Here is a 15004-nt window from a genome sequence, read left to right on the forward strand (position 1 = left end):
ATTAACAAATCAACAAACAACAAGTGCTGGCAAGGATGTAGAGAAAAAGGAACCCTAGTGCACTGTTGGTGGGAATATAGACTGGTGCAGACACTGTGGTAAAAAGTATGGAATTCTCTCAAAAACAAAATGTGGAACTGCTTTTTTTCCCCAGTGATTCCACTGCTGGGATTATACCCTAAAAATTCTGAAACACCAATTCAGAAGAACCTATGCACCACTTTATCCATAGCAGCATTATTCACAATATCCAAGTGCTGGAAATAACCTAAGTGCCCATCAGTAAATGAGTGGATCAAAAAACTGTGGTACATTTACACAATGGAATGCTATGCAGCAGAGAGAAAGAAGAAACTCCTATCTTTCATTACAGCATGGATAGAATTGGAAAGTATTATGCTAAGTGAAATAAGTCAGGCTGAGAAAGAGAAATACCGTATGAGCTCACCTATAAGAGGAACCTAATGAAACAAACAAACAAACAAACAAGCAAAATAGAACCAGGGACACAGAAACAAGGTACAGACTGACAGTGATCAGAGGAGGAGAATTGAGGGAGATAAGAGGGGAAAGAAGGGGAATGGTCTAGTTAAGAAACATGTATAAATGACCCATGGACATGGACATGGACAACAGGATGGGGATTGACTATAGGAGAGGAGTATTGGTGGGGCAGCAGAGAGCAAGGAGGAAATATTCTGACAACTGTAATAGGACAACAATAAAAAGAACACATATATTGTTTTTTGAGAGTTTAAATGATGATGATGATGATGATGATGGCAACAATAATGAAAGGTTCTTGCCATTCCTCCCATACCATTTATCCTTCTCCCACAAAACACACACACACACACACACAAACACACGCACACTCACATCCCCATCTCAGTATATGACACCACTATTCACCCACTTACTGCTTAACCCCCAAAAGGAATCATAATTGATATCTTTTCTTAGAAAATCCATCACCTCTCATCTGTCAGCAGATTTCTAGGTTTTACTTGCAAAGCACATCTTGAATGTGTTCACTTTACTCCATTCATATGGCACCACACAGTCCAAGCCCTGTTAATCTCCCTTAACTGGATGTGCGGCTCCTACTTCTCTTTGTTGCCCCCCATTTTCCTGCTACCACAGGCAGAGTGATCTTTTCAAAAATATAAAGCATATCAGCTAACTCCCTGCTTAAGCTGTTCAGTGGCTTCCCATTGCACAAGACTTAAACAGCATTTCTTGTCATGGCCAACTAGGCCTGTATCAGCTCATCTGTCATCATTTTTTCCTCTCCTCACAATGATCCTGCCCCACTGGGCCAACTTTCTGTTCCTCCAGATCTCTGCCCTTTCCTGACTCAGAGGCTTGTCTCTAGCACTTCACTCAGCTTATAACACTCTGTGCCCAGCTCTTCCTGGGCCAGTTCCTTTTTGTCCTTCAAATCTCTGCTCATGAGATCCCTTCTTAGGACTTTCATGACTACCTACCTTCCCACAGTTTACTCTCTATGATATTTGGCAAGTTATTTTCTAGAGCAATTATCATGATCCAACTGTTCTATGTGCTCATTTATTTATGTCTCTCTCTTCCAGCTGCATTGCAAGTATCTAGAGCAGAGGTGAACAAATGTTTTTTCTGTAAAATGGCAGATAGTAAATGTTTTAGACTTTGTAGGACATATGGTCTCTTTTGCATGTACTCTATGATTGTAACATGAAAGTGACTGTAGATAGATAATACATAAATCAATGGGTGTGGTTGTATTTCAATAAAACTTATTAATAAATACAGGATTTTGGCCACATTTGGTTTACAGTCCATAGATTGCCAATTCCCTCTAGGACCATTACTCTATATGCATTGTTTCCCTCCATATTCTCAGTGCTTAGCACAAAGCAGGTGCTGCGCATATTCACAAGCTTTTATCCTTACCAAACCATTGTTCTTTTCATTTATAGATGAGCAATATAAGGCTCAGTGAAGTTTAATAAACTACTCAAACCCATTTGTTTCCCTGGCTGCTGTGATGAAGTACCACAAACTGCACCAACTACTCAAATCAATAAAAATTTATTTTCTCAAAGTGTGGAAGCTAGAATTCAAAGTCAAGGTATTAGCAGGGCCATGCTTCTTCTGAAGTCTCTAGAGAGGAAACCTTCCTTCCCTCTTCAGCTTCTGGTGGCTCATGGGTTTCCCGGGTTCAGAGCAGCACAGCTCCATTGTCTGCCTCTACTTTCACATGGCCTTCTTCTTTACGTGTCTCTCTCTATCTTCATCTGACATACTTCCCCACATATATGTGTATTCTTTCCTCTTACAATATAATCTCATTTTAACTAAGTTAATCTGTAAAGGCCCATTTCTAAATACAGGCACATTCTGAGGTTCTGAGTGGACATGAATTTTGGGGGAGACAGGATTAAGCCAACAACAGCACTCAAATGGTAGAGTATGAACTTGACTCCACTTAGATGATTTTCCACTCTGAAGTTATAATCTCCGCTATTAACAGTTAACAATGGTTCCAATTTTAGAGTTATTTTGAGAAATGATGATTTGATAGTATTCATGGAAAAGTGAGCTAAGAAACCTACCTTAAAGGGGTTTGTCTAAACCACTGTTTCTGACTAGCACCCTGAACATAACGTTAGTGTTGACTGAAAAGGCATCTGATACATATCTTACAAATAGAGATTTAAGATGATTTTCTACAGATATCATTGGTGGAACAAAGAGCATCACATTAGAAGTTTCATGTTCTCTCTATTAACATCGCTGAATACCAGTCTTTTAAGCCAAAACTTTTTTTCCAAAGCTTGTCTAAAGAATGTTTCCCCTTAAGGGGAGAACCAAGTTCTATTATAGCCCGAACACATTTGGGAAATACCAGGCCAAGCCAGGTAAAACAGATTTCTTTACTGAAGTAAATAATTGCTTCTTAACACTTTTTATTTGTTAAGGTGCCTTGTGAATTTCTAGAGGGGAGGTATTGTACATATTTTTCTAGGTTTATCAAACTTTTTCTGCAGAGTCTATTTAGGAACTAATCATGTATGCTGCACACTTTGGTACACCAACTTTGGGTGTTTGCTTGCTTATTTAAGTTTAAATAAATTCTGCTTTTCTGGAGGTCAATTTGTATAAAGTTTATATGTCTCTTGGATTTTACAAATTGGTTTGGAACACCTCCATAATGAATGAATTTTCCAATCAAAGGGGAGACCCTGATGGGTTACACCATAGCAACTACTAATTTATTGGTCAATTCATTCACTCATTTGTTTTTATTTCTTCACACACATTTCATAAACACTTGCAGTGTCCAAAGAAGGAGCTATGTACATAAAACTGATTAACATCAGACTTCTTTTTATTAAGTCATCCAGATAATACACATGAATCACCATTTTCCAAAGTAATTTTAATAAACGGAAACCACTGGCTTGAATTGTGCTCCCCACCCAGTCCCTAGTACCTTAGAATGTGACTGTATTTGAGATAAGACCTTTAAGGAGGTAATTAAAGTTAAATGAAGTGATAAATGTGGGGCCCTAGTCCAATAGGAATAATGTCCATGTAAGTAGAAGCAGAGATACTGGGGGAGGCATGCAACAGAGAAAAGGCCATGTGATAACACAGAAAAAAGGTGGCCATATACAAGCGAAGGAGAGAGGCTGCAGGGAAAGTCAATCCTGCTAGCATCTTGATCTTGGTTTTCTAGTCCCCAGAACTATGAGAAGGTAAATTTCTTTTGTTTAAGTGGCCCAGTCTGTGGAATTTTGTTACAGCAGCCTGAGCAAATAAAAGCATCCATTAATTGCTCATTAGGCCCCTGCCTTTAAGAGCTTTATTCAGCTAATTCTAATGTTCGTTGAGGATTTATTCCTTTATTTGTATTTAGAGAGATTTCAGGAGGACCAACCTGATTGTAAACCTCTTGAAGACAAGGGCTTTGTCTGTTGCATCTCCACATTGACTAGCAGAGACAGGCATCTGATAAAATCAATGTATCATCTACATTCCTATTCCTCTCTGTACATTAATAATTAATAATATATTTTTTGTAAAAAGTAAAAAATAAAAAGAGAATTACAAAATGTTACACACATAGCTAGATGCTTCAAATAGGTCTCCACATTAATATTTCTGTTCTATTCTGAGGTCAATATCTTTACCCCATTTTTTTTCAGATGAGAAAACATTCAGAAAGGACTAATGATTTCATTAAGATCATAAAATCAGTAGTAGGGCCCAAATTCAAACTATTTCCCCTACCCCCCTGAATATATGCTGGTCTGAGGGAAACAAGTACAATTTTTAAAAAAAATGAAGAAAAGATGCTGATTAAAGTAATTTTATCAATTGCTTAATTAGGAGATAGAAATATCTATCAGACAGCAGTACTTATGAAAAAGAACTAGATATTTTAGTGGCCTATGTGCTTACTTAAGAGATATCCTCATAACTGACATGGCTACCAAAAAGTTAGGCCAACGTTAAGTTATGCAAATGAAAATAATTATTCCAAAGCATTAGTAAGTGCTAGACACTGTTTTTGGTTTTTTCCATGTATTGTTTTTTTAAAAATATTATACAAAGATATTCTCTTTTTAAAAAATATTTTTAAAATTTATTTTTAGAGAGAGTGGAAGGGAAAGAGAAAGAAAGGGAGAGAAACATCGTGTGTGAGTGTCTCTTGCACGCCCCCAACTGGGGACCTACCTGGCCTGCAACCCAGGCATATACCCTGCCTTGGAATTGAACTGGCAACCTTTGGTTCACAGGCTGGCACACAATCCATGGAGCCACACCAACCAGGGTCCATGTATTCTTGATATAACCTCTCTGGAAAGCTAGTAAAAAACCTACCAGTTTTAAAATCATGTTACACAGTTACCGGTTGGATAAATTTGGAAGGCTTACTCTGGAGAAGATTAAAGATGACATGATAGACATCTCAAATAGTTGAAAGATTTTCAGGTAGAAGGTGGATTTAGACATAGGAATAGATTTAAGAGGTTATAATCCTTCCATTATTGAAAGTGTTTAAACAGATGGACACCATGTAGAAGCAACACCTGTATCAATAGAAGACCAAGTGCTTACAATTTTTAATTATCTAAACTTGAAGATTTTTGGATTTTTTAGGATTCATAAATATCATCTTCAACAAAATTAGGATTGGAAGGAAAAAATATTAGTACTGGATTCCTCCTGTAACTACAAAAAGAATTCCCTAGGAGGGAAGCATATCAATTCTCTTATCACCATTGATAAAACAAAACTGTCGTTCAATTTGAACCCTTATCTATACTGTTTCTTTCATAATTATGATAACAAAATTCAGTCTCCAGGTATCAAAGCTGATAACATTACCTGTTTTGAAAGGATTGTATGTCTGTTTTTGCCTTTATCATCAAGAGAAGCTCATCTTTAAAGCCTATCATTGGGCCAGGCATTGAGCAGAAGCTTCTTACAATATGATGCATTGGGTGTTTTTTCTTATCTGGGATCAGTATTTCCTGAGAGTTACCCATTGAGGCTAAAAAGTGAGCACATGATAATAGTGAGCATCATTAGAAAAACTAGAGTAGATAATTCATTTGCAAGTTCTGGGGAAATGTGGTTACGTGATGTGATAGGTCTACCCACAGCCCAAAACGACAAATTAAAGTGTTGCCATGTCGTGGGCATCTTGGGGAGAAATTAGGATAAATTGCAGAACAGTCCTACTGAGAATGGGTCAAGAAATATACTGCATACAATGCACCCAGAAAACCCAAGCTGTTGGAGATGTGTGTCTGTATCAAAATTATTTTTAAAAATTACATTGTTGCAGCTATAGATGTTTGACTAGTAATGAGAAAGATACGGTTTCAGCGGAAAAAAAAAAATGCATCCAAAGGTGTTCAATCTGCTGTTTTAGAACACTATGGGTACTCAACTAATATGAATGCTCCACGATGAAGATGGTATCGAGGATGATGATGATGATGATGATGATGATGATAAATACAACCCATGGAAAAATAGGGATGGGGAGCATGGTACAGACCAGGGACTGGAAAAGGAGGATGACTCACGGATGAGGGGTACCTGGGGATAGAGCGATGTGGGGTGCACGTCGGCGAGCGTGGGGGAAGCGGCTGGGGCACGCGTGGCTCGGGCCAGGGGAGTGGGCGGGTGAGTGCCCGTGGGCGGAGCGGCTCCGGGACTGAGCGGCTGGCAGCTGTGTCTGCGAGAGCAGCAGCATCACCCTGGAGCGAAGCCTCTGAGACTCCGCCTAACTGACACCCAAACTCTCCCTCTCCCTCCCGCAGCCCCAAACTGGAGGCAGCCCTGCCTGGGAGCAGCCTCAGCGGCTGCCGCGGCCCCAGCCCCCGGCCCCGGCCCCGGCCCCGCCCCGCGCGCCCAGCCCGCGTCGCCCAGATCGGCAGAGACTGGCGCGAGCCCTCGCCCCCTCGCCGCGCCCGCGGAGCCTCTGCTGCCCGTCCGCCCCCGCCGGCCGAGGCTGGGCTGCGGGAGGCGGCCGGGCTGCCCCGAGCCTCGTAGGGCGACCAAAACAAAGGCAGCATCCGGGGCTGGGTGGAGGCAAACAACCATGAAAGACTGGGTTCGCCGTTTCCCCGGCTCTGCTGCTGGTGCCGCGGCCGGGAAGGCTCCGCTGTGAAGGGAAGCAGGGGCGCAGCTGCTGCTGGGCGTGAATCCGAAAGGTGAGAGCCCCAGAGCCAGAGGAGGGGGCTGGCAGGCCATGAAAATGTCCTCGGCCGTGGGGCCCCGGGGTCCTCGCCCACCCACGGTGCCTCCCCCCATGCAAGAGCTGCCCGACCTGAGCCACCTGACCGAGGAGGAGAGGAACATTATCATGGCAGTGATGGACCGGCAGAAGGAAGAGGAGGAAAAAGAAGAAGCCATGCTCAAGTAAGTCACCCCCCGCCTCGCCATCCGAGCCTCCGTGCCTCCCTCGGTCCATTCACCACTCACTCACCCAACCTACTCGGCTGTGTGGGGGAGGGGCGGGCGAGGGTGCTGGGTGCGGGTGGAGGTGCCCGCCTTGGGGCCAGGGGCGCTGGGCTTGAGCAGGGAAGAGGTTTAGGGGCCATGAGGAAGGAGAGGATGCCACCAAGCCGAGTCCAGGAGCCAGGAAATGTTGGCTTGAGATTAGGGTGCAGAGAAGGGTTGGGTGGACAGAGACCACCCTGGGTCTGGGATATGCAGAGGCTCAGAAGAGCTGATCCCACCCATGTGGAAGGGTCCTGGACTGGGAGCAGGTTAGGCGGCAGGGACCAGTGGAAGGAAGGAGAGGTGGAAAGAAGAGGTGCTGAGAATAGCTCCTCTTCTCTTCTCGGAGTTGTTTGGCAGGTTGAGATTACTCCATTGAAGGATGTCAGTATTTTCACTAGAAAAATGCTTATTTTTAGTGTTCATTTTGGTACTCATTCATCTCACAATCAAGATTGGGGGGTAGTTGCCATCTTGGGTAACCGGCCTCCCAGCTTCTCTTTAGCCTTTTATTCATAGTCTTTTGTACAAAATACCTAGGCGAAGACACATTTCCTTGCCCATATGTAATGCCATTGGCAATGCAAAGTTTTTAATAATGGGAGAAGCTGATGGGAACTCTGGTTGGAGTAAAATAGAGGTTCTTCTTTACTGGTTTCCAAGAGACTTTTGGGGCCTGCTCAGTTCCTGGTGCAAGCAGTACAATATAGGACTGGACATTTGCACACTTCTCTCGTTTTCAGAAGCCCATCAACCCTTTAAGGGATTCCTGTCCAGTGCCTCATTTTCCTGGGTCTGGGGAGGGGATGGTGGTGCAGGAGTGTGTGACACTGTGCTGCTGCACAGTACTGGCATCCAGAGTTGGTTTTCCTTACTCCTTAGCATCACATCTACAGTGAAACTGAAGGGGACTTCAACCCTGCCTTCGCTTGGAAGGTCTTCATACATTCAGGAAAGTTTTCAACTTAGGGGAGAGGGAATTTAGAGACCCTGAGCAACCAAAGGGAACCTGTTGCATCTTGAGTTAGCCGATAGCAAGGAAGGGGTAGGGAGGGAACAGGGGTGACAGCCAGGCACAGAGCACACCCAGCATGGCCTCTCCCTTACCCCCTAGGCTAGGATTGCCTCCTGAAGAGCAGATGCTGCCACCAAAGGTTTCTTCCACTTCCCTCAGTGCAGCAGTGCCTCCCAGGACAGAATGGAGGGAGGCTGTATTCATAGACTGAGGTGTCCCCACCAGTGTAACTGCTACCCAGATGGGAGAGGGGAAGAGCTGTGGGTGCTGGGTCACAGTGAAAGAGTAGAAAATCCAGTCACTCCTGCCCTTTCATTGTAGACTCAGAAAAGGGCCATTAACTTGAAAGGCCAGAGCTGGCTTCGTTCTATAAAGAGCAGCAGGTTTCTGAATTCCCTGCTCCTTCTCATCCAAAAAGCAAATACTTTAAGCCTGCCGGCTTGAGGGAGGCAGATCCCTTGTTAATCTCCTGCCTGTCCCTAGTGGAACAATGCTGTCCCTGATGCTGCAGGCTTCCCCGCTTCTGAGACTGGAAGTAATGGATGGTGTCTGGTGGTGCTGCTGTCTGTCTGTCTGGCTGTCAGTCTATCTGTCCTCAGGGGTTGCAGCCCTGGCCCTCTGACCTGGGCACCTTTTCTGCTGGTCAGGCTTTACAGGTTTGCTACTGGTCCTTTCGGTGTTTGCTGCACACAGCAGGTGGATGGAGGCCTCCAGCAGCCAGTGGAAACCACAGGCTGCTGCTTGATAGGGTCCGAATAGGAAGGGAAGGCGCAGTGCAAGTAGTGGCCATCACGCTCCATCATTGGCTGTTTCAAGGATGGCGGAGAGTGAGGGATTTTAAGTGAGAGAGGGTGAGTTTTAGGGCGGAATCTCAAACCTGCTAACTGCCTAAGGACAGCAATGATAAGATTTTTATAGACAAATAAAAATGAGGAGCACCGTCCGACTGCTCTCATCTTTCCCACTGCTGTTCCTGTGACTGCTGTCCACTGACTTGCAAATATTGTTCCATTATAGCAAGGATTCACAAAACATTGCAGTATGTGATGCTGTTATACAACAGCCCTCTATAAGCCCGGACCTCTACAATAACTTTATCAATCAGCCTCCACTGCTAATGCCTTGGCCTTTTGTGCAGTGGCATGCTGGTAAATGTTTTGCAATACCAGTTTGCTGCCATATAAGCATATCAAATTGACTGCAATTAGTGGAACAGCGCCGTGATTTTTCTAAAGTGCACTTTATGTCTTAAAAACTGGGGATCATAGGGGCTATTCAGATGACACATACTTAAATATAGAAACTTAATGACACATGGTCAAATGTGTTGATCTTTTATAAACTTTGCATAAAAATAGATTGGAAAACAGGATGCTTTCCATGGGGTCTTGAAATATTTGTTAAATCAGAAATAAGTTTTTGTGGAAATAGTCTCTTATATCACGTATCTGAGACATTCACAGCACCTCATACAAAGCTAAAGTTCTGGTCACAGAGGAATTAGACTTAAGATTCACTCTTGTCATCACTGCAGAACCATTACCTTGCGCTACCTACTGTGCATGCTCTTTTTCTTCACAATGCATGAAAATAGGCATCAATACAGAGAAGACAGAAAAGTGATGCGTAAATATGCCAAAGAAACATTACAAAATATTAATTAAAGTATAGTCATATAGTTTCATCAGTCTTGATTATAAATTACTACTTGAATTTGGTCTTGATAATGTCTTTATGTATAAATGGAAGAGAATAATTAAGCTACTTTCACCTTAATTTTCAGAAAAATTTTATTTGAAAATTGAAGTACTTTGTTGGCAAAGTACACTGGTTCCAAATACCATTTGTATTACAAGAAATAGTTGACTCTTACAAATAATTTTTAATGGTTGATTTAATTATTTGAAAATAATAGGTATTTTCTTAACCTTAGTAGAGTTTTGGGTGTGTGTGTGTGTGTGTGTGTGTGTGTGTGTGTTCTGGAGACTTTTTGAAACCTAACTTCCTCAATAAATACTCCTTTAAGTAACTGTCACCAGACACTATGAGCCAATATATTACATGGGTTGAAAACTGCATTATCTGGGACCTAAATCAGAGAAGATCTCATTATATCTAAAATATTATTCCTTTTTTATAAATGCTTCATAGAAAAAGGAGCTATAGAATAGTAGAGAAGAGAAAAAATAAAAATAGAGTTAAAGGGATGGTTTGAGAATGGAGATCGAGAACCACATTGGAATATTTAACAAAACTACTAACATTTACTGAGCATTTACCTCATGCTGGCCATTATTCTAAGTGGTTATTGACTCACCTGCCAAATAGCTGAATTATGTTCAAGTTATGTATATATATATATATATATATATATATATATATATATATATATATTTGAATTCTCACAACAGCCTGTGCAGAAGGTAAGTTAAGTCATATGATCCTCAAATGCTTATCTTATACTCAGATAGTTCCAGTAATACCCTCAGCTGACTCACATTACATGGCCCAATCAACATTCAAACCCAGACCTTTTCTTCATTTTTGAAAAAATAACTTTTAAAAAATGTTTCAATTATAGTTGATGTGAAATGCAGACCTTTTATTCCAAATCCAAATATTTGCCCCCACACTGCACCATCTTACCAGGAAGAAGCTTGCAGTTCATTTACCTTTTCCTTAAAATAATTTCTTCTCTTTCCTTAGGTTCAGAGAGTGGTTTGGCAAAAGGTTAGGCTGATTCTAGGAGAACCTGCAGCTTCACAACACTCTATTTAATAGAGTTTTCCTGTGGGTTGAGGGCAGGGGAATTGTCTCCAGTTCAAAGACAATAAAAAGCATCATGTTATGGTGGAAAGGCCATTAACCTTGGATCCAAGCATTTTAGGCTTCTGAATTTAGTTCTGCCACTTACTCTGTAAATGTGGGCAAGAAAATTAAACTGGGATTCCATGAGGTTCCATTTTTCCTTATGAATCCTGCAAATCATGGTGTCAATTGATTTACAAACAATACTAACTTTGGACTTCTCTTCTTAACAGGGAACCAAATGCTAACTTTTCAAACATCCATAATATCCACTTCCTTCATGAGAGGAGAAAGAAAATAGAAGGAGTAAAACTCTTGTAATTCAGCTTTTCTTTCTCCGTTTTCTCCCTCCAAACAATTATAATATTGTGGTCTGAAATGTATACATAAGGCTCAATATGAGAGACCCCGATTAGCAACTGGGAAGACAAGGAAACAGAGACTGGGGCAGCTGGGGAGGGGCAAAGATAGAGTTCCCATGTATGCAGGCATCATGTTTTCATTTGGGCTTGCAGAGACTTTCATATTGTACACCCCCAAATATTCTGTCATTGCTAAGGCAGGGTGGGTGAAAAGGAAAGGATAAAGGCAACAGTAATGAGAGAAAGTGACTAAACCATGAGCAGGGGTCTACTTGTTCCGAGGAGATGTTGTGTTAAGTAGAAAAACTCGGTGTGTGTTGGGGGGCTTACAACTTTTTGCTCAGAGTCTAGGCTCCTTCACATCATTAATGGATAGGGTTAAATTTAGGGAAGGTCAACTCTGAAGTCTATTGGAGTTTTCCACTTTCAACAAAAACCTGTCTTAGTAAACGTTCACACTCAGTCCTAGGTTCTCAAATACTCATGGAGAAAACACAGGAAATGGCAGCCTTAAAAATGAAAGAAGTGAGATGTTAAAGGGAGTGGGGGCTAAGAGACATAACCATTAGTTCACATTTTTGCCAACCTGTCTTGACTTTCTTTCTACTTGTATGTGTCCCTTCTTAACCAGATCAGTGGGGACACCGGTGTTTTAGAAAATAGATTACTAGATTGGAGTAGACTATGGAAACCTGTGTGGGCTATATGTGCTGCTGCTCACTTGAATAGAAACACTGCATCTTGGGAGTGTTATTTGCTCAACTTTTTAAATGAGGAGAACAATTTGTGTTAACATGTATAAGAAGCTTCTTGGAAAGATATCAAGTTGGGAATTCCTGAAATAATGTTGTTCTTCTCCCATATCTGTAATATGCAGATGGACAGGTTTTTTTCTGTGCCATGGATTATAAAGTCCATTGTGTCGCATTCCATTTTATCTTTATGGGCTATTTTATATTTTTAAGCAACTTTTTACATTTTGTTCTAGGAGCTGAGTTGGATAATTTAGAGCTGCCCTCGTGAGTTGAAGTACATTTGCCCAAGGAATGTGGCACCTAGAGTAATAGAACCCAGAATCCATGTACATAGACTCTAAGGCTTTAGTGTTCTTGTAAGGCTTTTTAAAAGTGGGCATTATGGTTGGTTTCCCTCTTCTGTTGGGGGAGGAGACTACTATATCTTAGTGCCTCTGTGTATCTGGCAGTTGGCTTGGTACTTTACATATTTTACTCGGCCTCGTGCTCACCTCCTTATGAGGAGCCCACTTCATCGGTATTCTATTAGTTTTCTAATGTTCGTGAAATTCTAGGTACCTTCCTGACCCTTTGCTAATGACATTTGATCCTGAGTTCCAGAGAATAAAACTTAAAAGAAGCCAGAGAAGAATTTTACATGGCTAAGTGGCATTTTCTACCCTTTTCCAAGTCCTCCTGCCTCTGCTCTAGATCTGGTCACAGGTGACTCACTAACTGCATATGCACCCAGGGTTTTTCTGGTCTCTTTGCTCATTTGTTTGCTCACAGATTCTCTAATACCTTAGCAACTTTCCACCATCCTCCTCCACCAGGAAGCCATCTCTCCTCCCTACTGTTGTTCTGAATTTTATTTATGAGGTAGGCTATTTCTAACAAAATATCATATCATATTCATTTCAAGAGTACGACATGCTCTCAGGTATTAGAATTGGGTCAGGTGTTGGTGTTGTTTGGGTAGAATAGAGAATCCTCTGCAGACAACCTGATGTTGGCTCAATTCCCGCCATGTTTTAACTGGTAGGTTTTAAAACTGTCATGGCCAGAAAGGGAGGTGAGCATCAGACAGCTGGATAGAGCAATGGATTAGATTCTGGCCTCAGTTTCTTTGAGTGTAAAGTGGATTGATAATGCCTGACCTTCTTACTTTATGAGATTTTAACATGATAGTGGAGGCACTTTTAAACTTCAAATTGCTGTACCAAAGAAAGGTGCCATTATTATCTTTACTGTAAAACTGTAGAAGAATCCCAAGACCATCTTTTCCTGTGATTGTCGCAGCCACTAGGGGTCCTGTGGCCGTGAGTTCTTGTAGAGTAACCCATCCGCCAGGTCACGCCAACAGTGCAGTGTGGTCAGCACTGCAGCGAACATTGTGAGAATCTGGCAAGGAGACAAGAGGTAAAATGAGTCCAGGGTTTGATCTGAGGCTATATTTACCTTCTTTACATTCTTCTTTCTTTCTCATTAAATAGCTCATAAATGTCTTTAGCATAAAAATCAATGTGGGCAAAATGATAAATTTTGAAATACCTAAAAAGCAACAATCCTAATTCAAAAATGAGAAATTAGCTTTGCGTAATTTCCTCATCTTTTAGTAGAAAAAGATTTAGAGAAACAGACTGATGATTTTAGTGTCACTGAAGTTAATAAATTATTTTTTTTTTTTAGAATTAGATGAATGAAGGGCTATATATTTGTGAGGTAGTAGTTTCTCTTTATGTCAGTCTACTATTGGGTACTGTAATGGGTTGTATGTGTTTAAGGTTTTTTAAAGATTTTGTTCTGAGTATTTTAGGTTTTCTGTGTGTATATTCTCACACTCCTACATCAAGTTGATATACGCTTAGAACTAGGTTAGTTTTCTGTGGATGGTAAGAGGGGAATATACTGCAGAATTGACTTTAGATATTCCTCCTTCTCTTGTTATCTTGTGAAAATTTTCTGTTCACATTAACCTTTACTTAAATATAAAATAAAATTGTTTAAAAGGAAGTTAGTTTTCCCCAGACAGTATCTGTTTATGTCTATTTGGTGCTATAATTATGGCTGGTATCCATTTTTCTCAACTTTGAGTTTCAATCTGTATGGTAAATTATATTGTTTTCCTCTTTATAAATTTTGCTTTCCCTAACCCAAATTATTCATTTAAAACTTCAGAAAGGCAATTAACAGTGATAAAATACATCTAATCAATAAGTAATGCCAGCAAGTTGTACACATAGAATTTTGAAACTTATTTTTTGGTAAATGGAATGGCTTTTTCTGAGAAAGAAGTGTTATCATTGATGGAGCCTCAGTGGAATGCTACCTTTTAGTGCAAAGAAAATTTCAAAACATTTTCAAATAACAATAGGTATGGATTACAACTGCATACAGGACTCTCTATATGAAAATTCTCCTTTGGGCTTGCAAAAAGCCCTGCATTTTGGAGAAGACATTTAAGTAGATTTTAGAATACAGTATTTTGATAACTCTTCTGAAGTTTAGATAGTAAAATAAAGTAATGTTGTAGAAAGTAATTTTGTGGAACTTGAAAGTAATTAATGTGCTTAATTAGATATTAGCTCCTTTAAAGAACCGTAATGAACCAAATGGATATCTTTATATGATGTAAATGATAATACCTTGCTAATGATTTATATATTATTCAGCATATATATATTTTTAATTCCCCACTGTTGTATCAGGTAATTATTCTCTGTAAGATGCAATTATATTTACATAGAGAAGGTATGAGAATTAAAAACCAATTAAGGTGTCTGTACTGTCATATAAATATCTCACACAGTTTGGCTTTTTATTTTTTTAATGGGCTCTCATGCATGATATGTATATTTGCTAAAGGGAGCTAGTATAGCAATAGTTATTGATGAAGTTTTCTGGCTATATTTGCTAGAATTTATGTAGTCTATTCAATTAGCTCCCAACTTTCTGTGCTCAAAGCATTCTTGATCAATATTTGCAAAGTGTTATTATTCTCAAGAATATCAACTTATTTTAAAGTTGTAAGTGATCAGTGCATAAGCATCATGTGCTCTGTTATTGTTTTGACCATTTAAACA

General features: G+C 40.5%; 1 protein-coding gene across 2 annotated transcripts in view; it reads left to right on the forward strand.

The window, feature by feature from the left end:
* The first annotated feature begins 6500 nt into the window (after positions 1 to 6500).
* Positions 6501 to 15004, forward strand: part of RIMS1 (regulating synaptic membrane exocytosis 1) — a 445434-nt gene continuing 436930 nt past the window's right edge. For both annotated transcript variants that reach the window (XM_090282657.1, XM_090282656.1), the window contains exon 1: positions 6501 to 6921. In XM_090282657.1, the coding sequence (XP_090138783.1) occupies positions 6752 to 6921 (170 nt within the window). In that variant the 5' untranslated portion in view covers positions 6501 to 6751. The remainder of the gene's footprint in view (positions 6922 to 15004) is intronic.

This window comes from Furipterus horrens, unplaced genomic scaffold (genome assembly GCF_987537825.1).
Source record: "Furipterus horrens unplaced genomic scaffold, mFurHor1.1.pri manual_scaffold_6, whole genome shotgun sequence".
In the NCBI taxonomy this organism is placed as follows: Eukaryota; Metazoa; Chordata; class Mammalia; order Chiroptera; family Furipteridae; genus Furipterus; species Furipterus horrens.